Source organism: Rhinoderma darwinii, chromosome 4 (genome assembly GCF_050947455.1).
Source record: "Rhinoderma darwinii isolate aRhiDar2 chromosome 4, aRhiDar2.hap1, whole genome shotgun sequence".
In the NCBI taxonomy this organism is placed as follows: domain Eukaryota; kingdom Metazoa; phylum Chordata; class Amphibia; order Anura; family Rhinodermatidae; genus Rhinoderma; species Rhinoderma darwinii.
Window position 1 is genome coordinate 338,094,757 of NC_134690.1, and position 20,162 is coordinate 338,114,918.

The following is a 20,162-nucleotide window of genomic DNA, read 5'->3' on the forward strand; positions in this document are numbered from 1 at the left end:
TGCTGGCAGGCTGGCCTCCTGGGATGATGTTTCATCCCAGGAGAATGCTGCCGCCTGTGATTGGCTGCAGTGGCGGTCACATGGGATGAAACGTCATTCCAGGAGGCCAGCCCTCTGACATCATCCAGGCTAGCCTCCTGGGATGACTTTTCATTCCATGTGACTGCCACTACAGCCTGTGATTGGCTGCAGCGGTCACATGGGATGAAAGACATCCCAGGAGGCCAGCCTGCAGAACGTCAGAGGTAAGTATAAGGTTTTGTTTTTTTTCTAAGTTGCGATTTTTGCAGCGTAGTCGACTACGCTATTGTCCTGCAAAAAAAAAAACGGAAACTTTACAGAACGGAAACCTACTACAATGGAAGCATTACCTGTAAAGGATATGCCAGGCACAGCTTCTGTGTCAACGCCCATAGGTAATCAGTCTGCACCTGCTTCGATGTCTGTGAGACTTACTCCATCTTCCACCACTCAGGATGGCAGGCTTAGGAGTGGGAGAGCCTATCACAGCCTGGCCAGACGGAGCTAGCTCCCGCCCTCTGTCTATTTATACCTGCCTTTCCTGTTCCTCCTTGCTTGTGATTCTTCTCGTTTGGTTTCCTGGCCCTGCTGCAGCTTCTGAACTATTTGACCCTGCTTCATATTGACCCTGGCTTACTGACTACTCTTCTGCTCTGCGTTTGGTACCTCGTACACTCCTGGTTTGACTCGGCTTGTTCACTACTCTCCTGCTCTGCGTTTGGTACCTCGTACACTCCTGGTTTGACTTGGCTCGTTCACCACTCTTATTGCTCACAGTGTTGCCTTGGGCAACTGCCCCATTTCCCTTAGCTTTGTGTACCCTTGTCTGTTTGTCTGTCGTGCACTTACTGAGCGTAGGGACCGTCGCCCAGTTGTACCGCATCGCCTAGGGCGGGTCGTTGCAAGTAGGCAGGGACTGAGTGGCGGGTAGATTAGGGCTCACTTGTCCGTTTCCCTACCCCCATCATTACATTACCATTGAAAAAATGGTAAAGCAAACGGAAGCTATGGTTTCTGTTTGGTTTTTCTCCTTATCAGTTCCTACGGCAGAAAGGTCGGATGGAAGCCAGATGCTGATGTAAACAGACCCTAAAATATAAATGACAGTTACAGGGCCCCAGGTGTAAAACCACAGTTTTCCCATAGCAATGATAGACTGCCTTAATTGCAGTAATAGCAACACTACCAAAAGTATCAACTCCAGTGCTCCCAAAACTGTGGCAACCATAGTGTAAAACTTACTTCCTCCACACTCCTTTAGTGGTGTGTTCGCATCGAGCATTGAGCTGCACAATTTTAATTTCCTGTCAATTTGCTCACCTCAAGTGGTCTGTGACAGATTGTTTTGGCTGGGAAAGAAGCATGGCATCTTGGGAACGGTAATCCAGAACGGCCTAGTTCATCTGGGACAGTTTTAAATAGACTTGATGGAGCCTGTACTGCAGTGAAACATTCCACAGAATAACCGTAAAGGGTGTTAAATGACGGTGCACCATAACGGGTGAAAATCGGTTGCATGTCCTTTTTTTTTCACTAAATTTTAAGTAATTCTATTAATAATTTATGTAATAGTTAATTTTTTACTTAAATGGCTACTTGAATTTTAATCAAATTTAACCCCTGCTCAGGTCAAGTCTTTTATAAATCCTTTTTAATGCTAACCTTTTCCGTCAAATTTAGTATATGCAGAGAAGAATGAGGAAATTACAGCTGAGACACACATCTCAGAGACACACCTGAAATCTGCAGGCACTCCAAAGACTGCCAGAAAGGGCAAAGAAAAAATAGCAGAGAAATCTGATAAAGAAAAGTCTGGTAAGGACAGAGAGAGACTTCAATCAACTCCAACCTCAAGACCCGAATCTCAGGTAAATAGCTAATTTGTCGTGACCTTTTACTATTACCGTTATTGTCATTCACTCTTCATAAACAGTTGTCAATGGCAAAATTTGAGAGATGACATTAATTTATTCACATTAATAAATTGTACTATGTTTCATGGTCTAACAGTAGCGTCCTCTAGAAAAGTAAAAAAAAATAGGTTACTGAATTGTCACGTCCATTCCCACACAGGCACAGAGATATGCAAAAACTAAGCTCTGTGTTTTGGGACCTAAATAGAAACATTAAACATAAATAGGACTGTATTAATAAATGACAGTTCTACAATGTTCAAGACTTTCTGTCATCACTTCCGGTATTTTTATTGTTCTGCTCCGCTATCTTTGGCAGCCCTATCGAAATTGATGGTGCGGTGGGGCTGAGTATGCGCACTGCCGCTCCATTCCTATGGGCCTCCCAGGAACGAAAAGGTAAGCTCGTTCTCATGATTGGTGGGGACCCCTACCGTTTAGATATTTATCACCTATCCTGTGGATAGGTGATAAATATTGATTATGGGAAACCCCTTTAAGCTTTCTGTTGCACTGTGCAGGGAAATGCAACACAGCCCTATTTACTTGAATGGAGCTGTGTTGCAGTTTCTTGAACATGTGTAGACTGGACATACAGTATGCTGTACAGATAAACTGCCTAAGGGATTTCTGCCCCACCGTTCTTGGCATAGAACTCCCATTGATCATGAAGTGATGGCAGATTAGGACACCTGTCCCAGAATGGGTGAGACGGCAGCAAAAAGAAAGGTCAATTATGAAAAAACATTTTTGCATAAATGTCATTTATCTAGTTGTGAGAACTGATAATATTGAAAAGGACAGCATTTTTTTTTACCCGTTGTGTGCAACCCATAAATACATATTTATAGCATTAGGCTTCATTAGCATTCACAGCTGTAAGTGCATTTCCATTTTTAATTTATAGAACGTTTTCAACGTTTTAATTTATCCAATTAATTTGATTAACTATATCCTGTATGATTGGCACTAAATGTTCTGCAATTTACTCGTATTGGGTTTCTAATCCCAAAACACACTCTTCATGAAAAATGAGTGAACTTCAGTAATACTGTTAGCATAAAATCACTGCAGCAATGTTATGATGTATAAGATTATTTGCATGCTGTGCAATTCATAAGCAAATGCTGCCACCAAGTGTTCTAGCAGTATCATCCCATACACATGGTACGCAGCAATAGCTATGTGTGACACAGTATATCATATGCAAAAGACATCATACCTATCTCGCAATAACTGGCCGATTTCATCACCAACATAACAATTAAATGTTGGTAGATATTGCAGGGAATGAAAATGTTGTTTTTATTTGTATACCAAATGGCCAATCTATGGCTGACGAATCCAACAAAGAAGATCAATATTTCAGCATATTATTTGTCATTATTCAGTTGTTTCTGCAAAAAAAACATGACCAATTAATGCTAGATAATTGGCCAAAACAGTAAAAATGATAAGTTTTGGACGATAGGTCTATGGCCAGCTTTAGAATTTTGTTTGAAAAACTTTTTTTTATACAACCACTAAACCACAGGCCCATTATAGTGTTAATCTCCAAAATTAAATATGTGGTAATCAGGATTATGTTTACATTGCAATTTATTAATAGCATATGTTGAGGAAAATGAGAAATTATTATAAAGTGTACCTCCAACTGCAAACTATATTCTGTTGATCCTTCAATTATACATCAATTTGCAATAAATTTTGTTAGGGTTGATAGATCCGTTACGTTTGCATAGAGCTATCGTGCCACATTCTTCTACACATAACTAGCAGAATTGCTTTGGCTTGCTACTGCCACTATGGCGAAAGCTCCATATTCTGCGTTTTTGTATTCAATCCCTATAGACATCCATAGAAGACTTATATGCAGCTACTATTGCTGTATATGGCGACTGTGTCCAAAAATTCTGTTAGTAACGTGTTAAGGGAAATAAGGAGCTCTGACCCCTAATTAAATATTTTAGTAACAATCAGTTAAAAAAGAAAAAGTATTTTAGCCAGAGATGAACTTTAAGTTTAGAGGCTATAATCAGTATATGGCAACCAGAGGGATAGATTTGTGGTGTTCCTCCATTTTATATCGTCAGGATCACAAGCTGGAATAACATTCTACAAGCGACAACACAAAAAGAGAGTGTTCACACCTATAATAATGTAGAGGGAAATATAGAGATACCTTATTATTTTAAGAGAAATACATCTGAGAAACAATTAAAAACATTTAAAACAATTAATTCATAGGAGTCACAACTAATGTTGTGACCCTACTGGAGCGCTAACCCATATATATGTTCTTCATAGGAGTACAAAGATGGCGGACCTGGGGGCCTTCGTCAGGCCCCCAGGCTGCCATGCCAACCAACGGCACCCTCCGATCTCGCCGCAGGGGGGGGGCATTGGAATGTTACAGGGGGTCGCCCCATGTCATTTAAATGCTGCGGTCGCTATTGACTGACATTTAACGGGTTGAACAAGCGGGATCACGCTCGTTACCCGGAAGTGTCGGCTGTTTTTTTCCTATTCCACCCCACATATATTTTTTTTCTCGTTTCCCACTACATTATATAGTACAATTAATGGTGCTGTGAAAATCTACAACTCGTTCCGCAAAAAACAAGCCCTCATACGGCAATATTGATGAAAAAATAAAAAAGTTATGGTATTTGGAATGTGGGGAGGAAAAAACAAAAGTGAAAATCCGAAAAATGGCTGTGGCGGGAAAGGGACAACCAGACAAAGAATTCAAACAAATGTGTAAAGTGCAGTGTGCCCCAAAAAAATATTAACAGACAAAAGCTTCTTTACAGTTAGAGTAGTCAAACTATGGTAATAATGACAGATAATATGTCAGCATTTAAAAAAAGACCAGATGATTATTTATTGACAAATGGCATTGAGGGTTATAATTAAGCAATGAAGATACAGCATCAATATTAGTAAATAATGTGACATCAAATAAATAATTTATATCAAAGTAAACCTAAAAGAAGCCCAACCAAATTAGGTTAGGGAAGAAATGTCAGTCCTGCCTGATAAATGTGATCCAGGGAGGATGAAAATAGTCTGGTTATTGGAAGCGCTGCAGTTGAAGCCCCACGCAAGTCACTAATGCAACATTAAAGAGGCTCTGTCACCAGATTTTGCAGCCCCTATCTGCTATTGCAGCAGATCGGCGCTGCAATGTAGATTACAGTAACGTTTTTATTTTTAAAAAACGAGCATTTTTGGCCAAGTTATGACCATTTTTGTAGTTATGCAAATGAGGCTTGCAAAAGTCCAAGTGGGTGTGTTTAAAAGTAAAAGTCCAAGTGGGCGTGTATTATGTGCGTACATCGGGGCGTTTTTAATACTTTTACTAGCTGGGCGTTCTGATGAGAAGTATCACCACTTCTCTTCAGAACGCCCAGCTTCTGGCAGTGCAGATCTGTGACGTCACTCACAGGTCCTGCATCGTGTCGGACGAGCGAGGACACCGGCACCAGAGGCTTCAGTTGATTCTGCAGCAGCATCGGCGTTAGCAGGTAAGTCGATGTAGCTACTTACCTGCAAACGCCGATGCTGCTGCAGAATCAACTGTAGCCTCTGGTGCCGACACAACCTCCGTCCCCCCTTGTACTTAGTGATACTGATCCTGCCTCCTCCTTGTGCTTAGTGCCACTGAACCACCATCCCTCTTGTACTTACTGCCACACTGCTGCTAGAGCGGAGAGCGGTACTGCTCTCGCTACCACTCTCCGCTCTGCCTGACGTGACTCACCGTTAGGAGGAGGCAGGAGGTATTGCGGTGGCATTTGACAGGTCAGGTGACTGGACTGGTCCATTCCCGGGCCGGCACCAACCCCAGTCAGAACGCCGCCGCAAGATCTCCTGCCTCCTCCTAACGCTGATCACTACTGCAGCCGCCCAGCATACAGGGCACCTGTCAGCAGCGATCCGCTGTTTGGTACGGCTGCTCTGCGGCGCCCCCCATTCCCTACCTCAGAGTTGCGCCTGGGGCACATGCCCCACCTGCCAACCCCCCCCCCCCCCCAGCTACGCCCCTGTCTAAAGAATTAGTTAATGTTTTCCCATTGTGGCTAAAGAGCAAGGGATGGCAGTGGCTGACGGCTTCCTGAAACGGGTACTGCGCATGCCGAGAAGAAACAAGTCAGCTGATCAACAGTGAAAGTCTCCTGTGCATGTCAGAAATACAAACAGTATTCACTATGAATTGAACCCCGGTGGGCAATAGTCGCTACTTCATCAAAGTGACACAGTACAAGAGAGCATGCACATAAATTTAGTAATTTACCAAAGTTAAGAAGTCGAATCTAATCTGGATGTCAGCTATTTACTAAAATAAATGGCAAAACATTATTTTTATTATATAACTATGTAAGCAGTGCCGACTGCCGAGACAACTAAACAAATATAAAGGTATATAGAAGCGTAAGATAAGTAAAATATGTCAAAGTAAAAGGCAAATAACATATAAATAACACCGAACCAACAATATTAGGGCGTATATGAGATGATATCCAATAGGCTTCAATGAGTAATACACGGAACATTGTCATATCTACACTATATGAACAAAAGTATTGGGATTCACCACTTTATCATTGAATTCAGGGGTTTCATTCAGTCACAATGTCACAGGTGTATAAAATCAAGCACACAGCCATGCAGTCTGCCTTTACAAACATTTGTGAAAGAATGGGTCATTCTAAAGAGCTCACTGAATTAGAGAGTGGTACTGAAATAGGATGCCACTGTTGCGATAAGTCAGTTTGTGAAATTTCTTCCCATCGAAATATTCCACAATCAACTAGGAGTGGTATTATTGCAAAGTGGAAGCAGGTAGGAACCCCAGCAACTCAGTCATGAAGTGTCAGACCATGTAAAGTTGTATAGCGGTGTCGCCGAGTGCCGAGGCGCATAGTGCATAAAAGTCGCCAACTCTCTGCTGACTCAATAACCTCCTCTGGCATTAACATCAGCACAAAAAATGTGTGCTGGGAGTTTCATGGCCGAGCAGCTGCATGCAAGCCCGACACCACAAAGAACAATTCCAAGCTTTGGATGGAGTGGTTTAAAGAACACCACCATTGGACTCTGGAGCAGTGGAAACGTGTTCTGTGGAGTGACGAATCACCCTTTATATGGCAGTCTGATGGCGAGTCTTGGTTTGGCGAATGCCAGGAGAACGTTACCTGCCTGACTGCATTGTGCCAGCTGTAAAGTTTGGTGGAAGATAGATAATGCTATGGGGTTGTTTTTCAGGGGGTGGTCTAGGCCCCTTAGTTCCAGTGATTGGACATCTTAATGCTTCAGCATACCAAGACATTATAGACCATTCTATGCTTCCAACTTTGTGGGAACAGTTTGGGGAAGGCCCTTTTCAGTTCCAGTATGACTGTACCCGATTGCACAAAGCAAGATCTATAAAGGCATGTTTGGGTGACTTTGATGTGGAAGATCTTGACTGACCTGCACAGAGCCCTGACCTCAAACCCATCGAACACTTTTGGGATGAACTAGAACAAAGATTGTGAGCTAGGCCCTCTCATCCAACCCTGACCCCACAAATGATCTTCTGGATGAATAAGAAAAAATTCCCACAGACACTCTGCAAAATCTTGTAGAAAACCTTCCCAGAAGAATGGAAATTGTTGTAGCTGCAAAGGGGGATCAACTCCATATTAATGCCTATGACTTTAGATTGCAATGTCATAAAAGCTCCTGAAGGTGTAATGTGTAGGCAGGGCCGGCGTCAACACCCGGCAGACCCGGGCAAGTGCTGGGGCCCACTCCACTTGGGGGGGGCCCACTCGGCCGCCAGGTGCTGACGCTGCTATGGGGCGCATTATACTGTATGTGGCAGCTATGGAGGGCATTATACTGTATGGGGCAGCTATGGGGGGCATTATACTGTATGGTGCAGCTATGGGGGGCATTATACGGTATGGGGCAGCTATGGGGGGCATTATACTGTATGGTGCAGCTTTTGCGGGCATTATACTGTGTGGGGCAGCTACAGGGAGCATTATACTGTGGTGGTCAGCTATGGGGGGCATTATACTGCGTGGGGCAGCTACGGGGAGCATTATACTGTGGTGGTCAGCTATGGGGGGCATTATACTGTGTGGAGGCAGCTATGGGGGCATTATACTGTGTGGAGGCAGCTATGGGGGCATTATACTGTATGAGAGGCAGCTATGGGGGGCATTATACTGTGCGGGGGCAGCTATGGGAAGCATTATACTGTGGTGGTCAGCTATGGGGGCATTATACTGTATGGGACAGCTATGGGGGCATTATACTGTGTGGAGGCAGCTATGGGGGGCATTATACTGTGTGGGGGCAGCTATGGGGGCATTATACTATGTGGTGGATTTATACTGTGGGAGCAGCTATGGGGGGCATTATACTGTGGTGGTCAGCTACTGGGGCATTATACTGTGTGGGGACAGCTATGGGGGCATTATACTGTGTGGTGGATTTATACTGTGGGAGCAGCTATGGGGGGCATTATACTGTGGTGGTCAGCTACTGGGGCATTATACTGTGTGGGGACAGCTATGGGAGCTTTATACTGTGTGGTGGAGTTATACTATGGGAGCATTATACTGTGTGGTGGATTTATACTGTGGGAGCAGCTATGGGGGGCATTATACTGTGGTGGTCAGCTACTGAGGCATTATACTGTGTGGGGGCAGCTATAGGGAGCATTATACTTTGTGGGGGGCAGCTATGGGAAGCATTATACTGTGGTGGTCAGCTATGGGGGGCATTATAGTGTGTGGGGGGGGGCAGCTATGGGGGGGTCATTATACTGTGGGGGCATTCATGGGGTCTGTCGGGCAAGGCAGCTGGGCATAGGTGTGCGCAGGGGTCTGGTTGTGTTAGGTAGGGGGGCCTAAGCTGAATTCTTGCACCACGGCCCATGAGCCTTTAGCTACGCCACTCCCAGGCAGAGTGCTAAGGGTATGTTCACACAACAGCGCAAAATACGTCTGAAATTACGGAGCTGTTTTCAGGGGAAAACAGCTCCTGAATTTCAGACGTTTTTGCATGTACTCGCGTTTTTCCCTGCGTTTTTTACGGACGTAATTGGAGCAGTTCTTCATTGGAGTCAATGAATAACGGCTCCAAATACGTCCCAAGAAGTGTCCCGCACTTCTTTGACACGGGCGTAATTTTACTCGCCGTCTTTTGACAGCGAAGCGTAAAATTACACCCGGGACTATGGATCTGGGGTTGCCCCTGACAACACTGTCCATATATAGACAGTGACGTCAGGAGCTGTGTGCCACTACCTGGGAGGGGGGTGCTGTGTCGCACTATCTACAGAGGGTACTAAATTTATTGGGGTACAAACTGGGGGCCTAACTTTTATATGGGGGCATAAACAGGGCCTAACATCTATATGGGGGCACAAAGTGACGATTTTTGGCATTTTACTGCCGCCGTGAGTTTCCCCGCAAAGGGGCCCACTGTGTCGCCTAAGGGCCCACATAAACCTGGAGCCGGCCCTGTGTGTAGGTGTCCCAATACTTTTGTCCATTTAATGTATATCTGTTTATCAAGTAACGACATCTAGCTGGGACACCACAGATCAAGAGAATGTAGCAGCACCACAACACATTTAGGCCTTACTCACACGAACGTGTTATACGTCCTTGTTACGCGCGTGATTTTCACGCGTGTGGCACAGACCTATGTTAGTGAATGGGGCTGTTCAGACTGTCAGTGAATTTCACACAGCGTATGTGCGCTGCGTGAAACTCACGACATGTCCTATACTTGCCCGTGTTTCGCGTAGCACGCACCCATTGAAGTCAAATCGCGCACAGCACATGGAAGCACTTCCGGGTGCCACACGTGATGCGCGCTACAGTAGTAAAATAAATGAACAAAAACAGAAAAGCACCTCGTGCTTCCGTGTGCTGCGCGTGATTTTCACGCACCCATTGACTTCAATGGGTTCGCGATGCGCGAAAAATGGCCAAGTATAGGACATGTTGTGAGTTTTACGCATCGGAGACACGCTGCGTGAAAATCACGGAATGTCTGAACGGCCCCATTGACTAACATAGGTCCGTGCGACGCACGTGATTTTCACGCGCGTATCACGGACATCAAACACGTTCGTGTGAATAAGTCCTAATAGAAACGTCTGAAATGTCTATAACATAGCAGAGGTTTTGTTTTTTTGTTGTTTTTTTAAATGGCGGATGTATTTTAAGAATCTTCAAATATTTTTTCTTCCAATAATAGTTGCTTTGTGCTTTGATTCAACACTGTCAATGTGTTCTAGGCCCAGCTGCAATTTGATCCAAACAAACCATCCTGGATCGTGCGATTTGTCAGTGAAACAAGTGAGTCGGACACGCTAGAGGTGAAGAAAGACACTGAGCGTATAGATGAGATACGAGCCTTGAAACAAGCCTGGGAGTTGGCAGAACCAGGTCGAGCTGTAAAGGTAACCTACAGAGTGAAGGAGTCTTCAAATATTAGAATAATAATAGTAGAATGTATTAGAATTACTAAGTTATCAATGCTCATCCATTCATTATTTATTTACTAAATGACGGAAAACTATTTGTAGGCTTTACAGTCACGTTTGCAGTTTGTGAACAAGTACATGCAGAAAACTTCCGCTGAACAGACAGAAAATATCCCTGAAGGTGACCAGGGTTCAGCTAGGGAAAATGGTAAGAACCAAAGTGTGAAAAATTATTTGTGCTACAATTCAGTTTGGGAAGTCCTTATGGTTGTCTATTAAAAATTTGTCCGTAAGTCCTTCTGTGCATGTAAAGTCACTTCAGACAACATAGAGTAAGATCATTAGTTAAGCAAACATACACGTTATCATCCAGCTAAAAGCTTTTATCTTTATTTTATCTTTATTTATTTATATATTTAATTATTTGTTTGAACAAAAAGTACATGTTATGTCTATTGGGGGATGAGAGGTGACTGCTCGACAGCTTTGGTGCCACTCAACCCCAAAGAGAACAAAATAGGGTCAAAATTAAAGAATCCAACATGTCGGATCCTCTTTTGTCCCTAGAATTGGTAGCTGATGGGTTCTCTTGGTACCCACAAACTTAAAGGGGTTTTCCCAGAATTAACAATTATCACCTATCCGCAGGATTGTCTGATTGCTTGGGAGCCCGATGCTGGAACTGTCACTGGTCACGAAAGCCCTGTTTCTCCTCGCTACTCGACCGCTTGATGGTACACCAGTATTAGTATCACTACTTGATGCTACTCCAGTATTAGTCAATGTGCCCAGTAGTGTAGCTATAGGGGTTCGCAGCGATCCCACAGCCCCACACACCACGTCTATTCACAGTTACTATAATGACTGGGGCCTATTTAATAAACTACATGGGCCTTTGTTACTATAGTAACAGTATACATACCCTCCTCGCTCCTGAGTTGGGTCCGGGCGAAATGCTGGTCTGGACGTCTTTAAGCGCCATGACGTCACAGTGCTATATGCTCCGCGCACAATGTTGTGACGCTCAATGGCGTCAGGACCTGCGCTGCACCCAGAGCCGAAAAGGAGGGTAAGTATAAGATTACTGTCTTCTGGGGCCCTGTAGCTAAGCCTACCATGTGGTAGGCTTGAATACAGAGCCCAGCAGACAGGATCACACATGATGTAAATCCTGTCTGCTGGGCCTTGTATCTAAGCTTACCTTGTGGAAGGCTTAGATACAGGGCCCAACTAGCAGTATCACACATGGGCACTGTATCTAAGCCTACCAAGTAGTACCTTGGAGCTGCTGAAGGCTGATTAACCCCGGGCACCGACACAGAACCTGTGTCAGGCAAACCCTTTACAGTAGCCCCCTTTTATCAGGGGCCACTGGACCCTTCCTAGGTGGGCCTGGCTTGTTGGAGAACCGTGAACATCCCGGGCGGGTACCCAAGTCCTCTCCTCAGGCCCGTATCCTCTCCAATGGACCAGGTACTGGAGGGAGCCTTGGACCATCCTGCTGTCCACAATCTTGGCTACCTCGAATTCTACCCCATCAGGAATGAGAACAGGGACAGGAGGTTTCCTCGATGTAGCCAAGGACGGGGAGCAGCTTTTCAAGAGGGAGGCATGGAACACGTGTATCTGAAAAGACGGGGGTAACTCCAGCCGGAAGGAGACAGGGTTGAGGACCTCAATGATTTTGTACGGCCCTATATACCGGGGAGCAAATTTCTTGGACCGAACTTTAAGGCGCAAATTTTAGAAGATAGCCACACCAGATCCCCGACCACAAATAGGGGGTTAGTAGAACGTCTTTTAGCTGCCTGAGTCTTTTGGAAGCTCTGGGACGCCTCAAGGTGCTTCTGAAGCAGGGCCCAGACTGTGCACAGTTCCCGATAAACGACATCTACCTCGGGATTGTTGGAACCACGAGGTGTAACGGAGGAGAACCGTGGATTAAACCCAAAATTGCAGAAGAAGGGGGAGACCCCCGACGAGCTACTGACCCAGTTATTAAGGGAAACTTCGGGAAGGGGAATGAAGGAGACCCAATCATTTTGACAGTCTGAGATAAAGCACCTTAAGTATTGTTCTAGAGACTGATTAGTCCTCTCAGTTTGGCCATTAGTTTCAGGATGGAAGGCCGAGGAAAAGGACAGATCAATCTCCAGCTTCTTACAGAAAGCTCTCCAAAACAATGAAACTAATTGTACCCCTCTGTCAGAAACAATATTGACCGGAAAACCCCATGGAGACGCAGGATGTGTTTGACAAACAAGGTAGCTAACGTCTTGGCATTGGGTAGATTCTTGAGGGGTACAAAGTGGCACATCTTACTGATGCGGTCTACTACAACCCACACCACCGACTTGCCTTGGGATGGAGGCAGATCTGTGATAAAAATCCACGGAGATGTGGGACCAAGGTCTCTGGGGAATGGGCAAAGAACATAGTAAGCCCGCAGGTCGGGACCTGGGAGTCTTGGACCTAGCACAAATTTCACAAGCGGCAACGTAGGCCTTAACGTCTTTAAGCAACCCAGGCCACCAATAGGTTCTGGAAATGAGGTGCTTGGTACCCAGGATGCCTGGATGGCCAGATAGTGCGGAGTCATGATTCTCCCTGAGCAACCTTAGCCGGAATTGCAGGGGAACAAACAGCTTGTTCTCAGGAAGGTTCTCGAGAGCAGAACCTTGATCAGCCGCAATTTCAGAGGCTAAGTCTGAATCCACAGAGGATATGATTATACCTGGGGGCAAAATACAAGCGGGATCCTCCTCAGGAGGTGGGCTGGCCATGAAGCTACGCGACAGAGCATCAGCTTTGATATTTTTTGACCCAGCCCTAAAGGTAACCACAAAGTTGAAACTCGTAAAAACAACGCCCATCGAGCTTGTCTCGGGTTTAGCCTCCGGGCAGATTCTAGGAACACCAGATTCTTGTGGTCAGAAAGAACCGTTACCTGGTGCCTAGCCCCCTCCAGAAAGTGGCACCACTCTTCAAATGCCCATTTAATGGCTAAGAGTTCACGGTTGCCAACGTCATAGTTTCTCTCAGTGGAGGAGAACTTCCTGGAGAAGTAGGCACAGGGACGGAGATGTGTGAGAGACCTAGTACCCTGGGACAAGACAGCACCCACTCCCACCTCGGAGGCTTCAACCACCACGATAAATGGCTCCATTTCGTTAGGATGAATCAGCACTGTGGCAGAGACAAAGCACCTCTTAAGGATCTCAAAAGCCTGGACCACCTCCGGAGGCCAATGGAGGAGAACAGCACCTTTACGAGTGAGGTCCATAAGAGGCTTAGCGATGACCGAGAAGTTAGCAATAAATCTCCTGTAATAATTAGCAAACCCCAGGAAACACTGTAAGGCCTTCAGGGAGGCAGGGCGGACCCATTCTGCCACAGCCTGAACCTTGGCAGGGTCCATGCGGAATTCGTTAGGAGTGAGGATTTGACCCAAAAATGGTATCTCCTGCACCCCAAACACACATTTTTCGGTTTTAGCAAAGAGATTGTTTTTCCGAATGGCCTAGAGCACCTTCCTGACATGCTCAATGTGGGAAGAGCAGTCCTTGGAAAACACAAGTATATCATCAAGGTACACTACAAGAAATACCCCCAGATAGTCTCTAAAAATCTAATTTACGAAATTTTGGAAAACCGCGGGAGCATTACACAACCCAAAGGGCATGACGAGATATTCGAAATGACCTTCGGGTGTATTAAACGCAGTCTTCCACTCATCCCCCTCTCTGATCTGGATAAGGTTATAAGCCCCCCGAAGATCGAACTTAGAGAACCATTGGGCCCCCTGAACCTGATTGAAGAGATCAGGAATCAAAGGAAGGGGATATTGGTTCCTTACAGTGATCTTATTTAAACTTCGGTAATCGATGCACGGCCTTAGACCACCATCCTTCTTCCCCACGAAGAAGAAGCCAGCACCTACCGGAGACGTAGAGTGGCGAATGTAACCCTTGGCCAGCCTTCCCTGGATATATTCTCTCATGGCTTCATATTCAGGACAAGAGAGATTAAATATCCTTCCTTTTGGGAACTTAGCTCATGGTACCAAGTCGATTGCGCAATCGTACTCACTATGAGGAGGTAACTCTTCGGAGGCCTTTTTAGAAAAGACATCCGCAAAGTCCTGAATAAACTCAGGTAGAGAAACCAAATTAATAGAAAAACATGACATCATGCATTCATTACCCCATTTAGTAAGATCACCAGTATTCCAGTTAAAAGTGGGATTATGCGTCTGCAACCAAGGGAGGCCTAAAATCAAATTGTACGATAACCCCTGCATCACTAACACAGAACACTGCTCCAAATGAATGGAGCCAACAATGAGTTCAAAAACAGGGGTATGCTGCATAAAGTAACCATTAGCAAGCGGAGTGGGGTCAATACCCACTACCGGGATAGGTTTAGGCAAATCAATTAGTGGCATAGCTAGAGACATGGCAAATTCTACAGACATAATAATAGCAGCAGATCCTAAATCCACGAAGGCACTGCCAGTGGCAGACCTTCCATCTAAAGAGACCTGAAAGGGAAGCAAGTTTTTATTAGGCTTTATGTTAACGGGAAATACCTGTGCGCCCAAGCGACCTCCCCGATGGTCACTTAGGCGTGGAAGTTTTCCGGCTGCTTATTCTTGCGCCTGGAACAGGAGTTCAATTGATGCTTGTCATCCCCACAGTAGAAGCAGAGACCATTCTTCCTGCAGAAATCCCTACGTTGTTGGGGAGACACGGAGGCCCCGAGTTGCATCTGTTCATCTGAGTTCTCCGTGGAAGAACGATGCAGCGGAACCTCTGGAGCCATCATAGGGGAGCCATTGGTGAAGGCACCAGAACGTTCAAGTCGTCATTCCCTGAGACGTCGGTCAAGACGTACCGCTAAAGCCATAGCCTGATTTAGAGAGTCAGAGGTGGGATAGCTAACTAACTGGTCTTTAAGGGCGTTCGACAGACCCAATCTAAACTGGCACCTTAAGCTACACCCCACTTCCTAAAGTCAGAACAGTACTCCTCAATGGGTCTCTTACCCTGACGTAAGGTCACCAGCTGACTCTCGGCAAAGGCAGTCTTGTCAGTCTCGTCATAGATGAGCCCGAGAGCAGAAAAAAAAAAGGTCAACAGAAGAAAGTTCAGGGGCGTCAGGAGCCAAGGAGAAGGCCCATTCCTGGGGGCCGTCCTGGAGCAGGGACCTAATTATACCCACCTGCTAGCTCTCAGAACCTGAGGAGTGGGGTATTAATCGGAAACAGAGTCTACAACTCTCCCGAAAAGAGAAAAAAGTCCTCCGGTCCCCTGAGAACCGGTCAGCCAAACTTGAGGTGGGGTTCAAGAGGTGAGGTGAAGGGTAGTACCTGGGTAGCATCACACTGGTTGAACCTCTGAGCCAGGTCTTGGAACTGTAGGGAGAGACCCTGCATTTGCTGAGCCAGGGCCTCAAGGGGATCCATAATAGAGTCAGGGACCAGGGTAAGAAAAGGTATAGGGCCTGTGATTATGTAATGAAATGGGGTAGGGAGACGACAGGTGAACTAATCTACCCGCAACTCAGTCCCTGCCTACTTGCACAGCCCGTCCTAAGTGACGGCGTACAACTGGGCGATGGTCCCTACGCTCTGTAAGTGCAAGACAGACAACACAAGACAAGGGCACACAGAAGCAAAGGGGAAGTAGGGGCAGTTGCCCACGGAAAACCGTGAGCAAAAGGCAGTGGTGGACGAGCCGAATCAAACCAGGAGATTACGTAGTAGCAAAACAGAGCAGGAGAATAGTCAGGCAAGCCAGGGTCAAAAACTTACAGCGGTCAATCAGGTAAATAGCAGAAATGGCAGAGCCACGAAACCAGAGAATCACAGGCAAGGAACGAGCTGCAAGTGAGGGTATAAATAGACCAAGGGCGGGAGCTAGAACCGTCAGGCCAGGCTGTGATAGGTTCTCCCTCTCCTCAGCCTGCAAGCCTGAGTGGTAACAGATCGCGTCACTCTAGCAGATCTTGGAGCTGCTGAAGGCTGATTAACCCCAGGCGTCGTCACAGAACCTGAGTCAGGCAAACCCTTTACACCCACAGCATGATGCTACCACCACCATGCTTCACTGTAGGGATGATATTGGGCAGGTGATGAGCAGTGCCTGGTTTCCTCCTGCCACGACTCTTAGAATTGAGGCCAAAAACTTAAATTTTGGTTTAATCAGAATATTGTTTCTCACAGTCTGAGAGTCCTTTAGGTGCATTTTTGCAAACTCCAGGCAGGCTTTTATGTGTCTTTTACTGAGGAGAGGCTTCTTTCTGGCCACTCTACCATAAAGTCCAGATTGGTGGAGTGCTGCAGTGAGGGTTGACCTTTTGGAAGTCTGTCCCATCTGCGCACAGGATCTTTGGAGCTCAGCCAAAGTGACCATTGGGTTCTTGGTCACCTATCTTACCAAGGCCGTTCTTTCTCGATTACTTAGTTTGGTGGGGCGGCCAGCTCTAGGAAGTTGTTCCAAACTTCTTCCATTTAAGAATTATGGAGGCCACTGTACTATTTGGAACTATCAGTGCAGTAGAAATGTATATGTACCCTTCTCCAGATCTGTGCTCCCACACAATCCTGTCTCTGAGCTATAAAGTTCTTTCCTCCTCATGGCTTGGATTTTGCTCTGATATATTGTCAGCTGTGGGACCTTATATAGACAGGGGTGTGTCTTTCCAAATCATGTCCAATCAAATGAATTTACCACAGGTGGACTCCAAGGTGTAGAAACATTTCGAAGATGATCTAGAGAAGTGGGAGACCCCCATAGCTAAATTTCATGTGTCATAGCATTTTTAATAAATGTGCAAAAATTTTCGAAAATTCTGTTTTCCCTTTGTCATTATGGGGTACTCAGTGCAGAATGATAGGGGAAACTTGTTTTTTTTTTAATATTAGCACAAGGCCTCAATATAAGAAAATGTGAAAAATGTGAAAGGGTCTGAAGATTTTCCGAATGCACTGTATATACACATATACATACACACACATAAATTTTAGGGGTGAGGGGAAACATTTGTATGGGGCTGACGTTTTAAGATCTTAGCAACGCCCCTGGCTACTAGTGCTGCATCGTTCGGTCAGTTAGGTCGCATATTAAGAATACAGTGCACAGTGGAAGCAGTGAGGGACATCAGAAATCAGCCTGTAGTTGGGACCGGTTCATCACAGCTCTGCATATTGTAAGGAGGGTTATAGTTTTGGCGAATACATTGGGGATTAAAGATTCTCTGTTTTATTTCTTATCAGGAGGCAGACATTTTAAAGCCATACATGACTGTAGGTGATGCCTACTTCATGGGCAAAGTCTAAGGTGTCAGATATTCTATGCCTACATGCTCCTGAGAAGTAAATTCAATACTGCCAATATTGAGCATATTCTAATAGAGTAATGCAGTAATAATATAAAAAGTGATCCTTTAACATCCCATTTTCTGCAGTTCAGACTGATTCAACTGCTGTAGAAGTGTTATTTTTTATGACCTAGAAAGAACATAGTTTCATGGTTTAAATTGGTCTGTTGATAAAAGCAGCTTTGCTTAGCTTTGAAGACTGTAAAGAAATCAATGGCATTTGTCACAGGCAACGAGACTCTTATCCTACAGATTTAGGAGGGTATGACTCATAGCTGTAGTATGATAAAATGTAGTCAATATAAGACCATTCAAAAAAAATCTGAATTTATTACAATAATCATTAATATCCCTGTGTCTCATACTCCCATTTATCTTAACCCCTTCCCCCTGCTTGCATTCTGGGCCCTAATGTCCAAGCCATTTTTTACATTTTTCCATTGTCACATTCGAAGAGCTGTAACTTTTTTATTTTTGCGTCGGCATAGCTGTATAAGGTCTTGTTTTTTGCGGGACGACTTGCAGTTTTTATTGGTACCATTTGAGAGTAGATGCGACTTTTTGATCACTTTTTATCACATTTTTTTTTAAGTCAGGATTAACAGAAAACAGCAATTTTTCCATTGTTTTTTATTTTATTTTTTACGACGTTCACAGTGCGGGTTAAATAATGTAACAGCTTTATAGTCGGGGTCGTTACGGACGCGGCAATACCAAATATGTGTAACTTTTTTGCTTTATTGTAGTTTTTTAATAGTAAAGCATTTTGTAAGGGGAAAAAGTGGGTTTTTCATTTTTTTTGTTTCACTTTTTTTTTTTTATTAACTTTATAAAACTTTTTTACTTTTTTACTAGTCCCACTAGGGGATTTCACTATCCTCCGATCGCTATTATAATACACTGCAATACTTTTGTATTGCAGTGTATTACTGCCTGTCCGTTTAAAACGGACAGGCATCTGCTAGGTCATGCCTGCGGCATGATCTAGCAGGCATTCGCTCCAGGCAGACCTGGGGGTCTTTATTAGACCCCCGGCTGCCATAGAAGACACAGACACTCGGCTATTTTATCGCCGGGTGTCAGTGAGATGAGAGGGAGCTCCCTCCCTCTCTCCAAAACCATTCAGTTGCGGTGCTCGCTATTGTGCACCGCATCTGAAGGGTTAAACGGGTGAGATCGATACTAATATCGATCTCACCCCGCAGAGCAGGGACGCCCCCAGCCCTCAGCTGCCTCTGGCAGCTGAGAGCAGGGAGATTTCACGGCTCCCTGCTCTGTTTACTTTATTCTACAGCCGCGACGTAGAATGGCGGCGCTCTAGAATAAAGCCCACTAATGACCGCCGTAAAAAGGCTTATCGGCGGTCATTAAGGGGTTAAGAGTCACACCCATATCTACATGGAGACCGTGTAGTTCTTCCACATCTACATATTATACTATATATTACATTTTATAACATTATATGTATTATCTAGTTAAAGAAAATTTAATTTTGGTAAACTTTCTTAAAATCCTATTCGTTAAAATGTACTTAAACACATTATTGTTTAATATGTTGATTTTATAAATAATTTTCACACAAATCTTTTTTGTTTTAGATATGCAGACTTAAAGTAGTAATACACAAAAAGTTATTATTGTGTTTCTAAGATTTTCTGATCAAGTTAAATTAACACATTGCTTTCAGTATTATCGACTTCAAAAATCCAAGAGCCCCAGTCATCTAAACAACAAGTGCCAACACCAAAAGGAGAATTAGAACCTTTGGACTTAGCCCCTTTTATTAGGTAAACAGCAGAATATTTCTATTTTTTATGGAGTGTGTGGGAAAATCCATCCAAATTTGACTGGTTTGAGAAAATAAATAAGAACAGAATCCTTGAAATCTAAAATTACCTGTAGAAAATTGAAGATGCTATTTACTAAGGAAGTGAGTAGTGGCTGTTGTTTCAGTGTACAAATAATATAAGTGCCATAGTTCTTAAAAATAGCAATTCCAGTTAATGCTTCCATCAATAGTTTAGAAACGATGTCTTAGACAACGTGTAAATCCAGTCAAAATATTTTTCCTGAAATGTCATAGATATATGTAGAAAGATCCCCTTGGAGAAATATGAGATCTTGGACCATCACTGATATCCAGAATGAAAGGACTCTATAAAACACTCAAACCCCTTTGGCACTTTATAAGCAAACTGCATCTGATTTCCAGTAATAAAAACCTCTAAGTAGTAGGGATAGGGTTTCTTCGCTATATAGAGCCATTTTATTCTGGAAATCAGTGGTGGCCTGAGATCACAAACTTCACCAATGTGATCTATTTCCTGGTATATTTATGACATATTTTATTTGAC

General features: G+C 44.4%; 1 protein-coding gene across 3 annotated transcripts in view; it reads left to right on the forward strand.

Annotated features, from left to right (window-relative positions):
- ADGB (androglobin) overlaps positions 1-20,162 on the forward strand; it is a 235,963-nt gene that overhangs the window by 205,939 nt on the left and 9,862 nt on the right. For 2 of the 3 annotated variants that reach the window (XM_075862862.1, XM_075862863.1), the window contains exons 30-33: positions 1,702-1,889; positions 10,240-10,404; positions 10,531-10,636; positions 19,496-19,595. In XM_075862862.1, coding sequence (XP_075718977.1) covers positions 1,702-1,889; positions 10,240-10,404; positions 10,531-10,636; positions 19,496-19,595 — 559 coding nt within the window. Of the gene's footprint in view, positions 1-1,701; positions 1,890-10,239; positions 10,405-10,530; positions 10,637-19,495; positions 19,596-20,162 lie in introns of those variants that run through there. The other variant, XR_012883227.1, reaches the window with a different exon arrangement.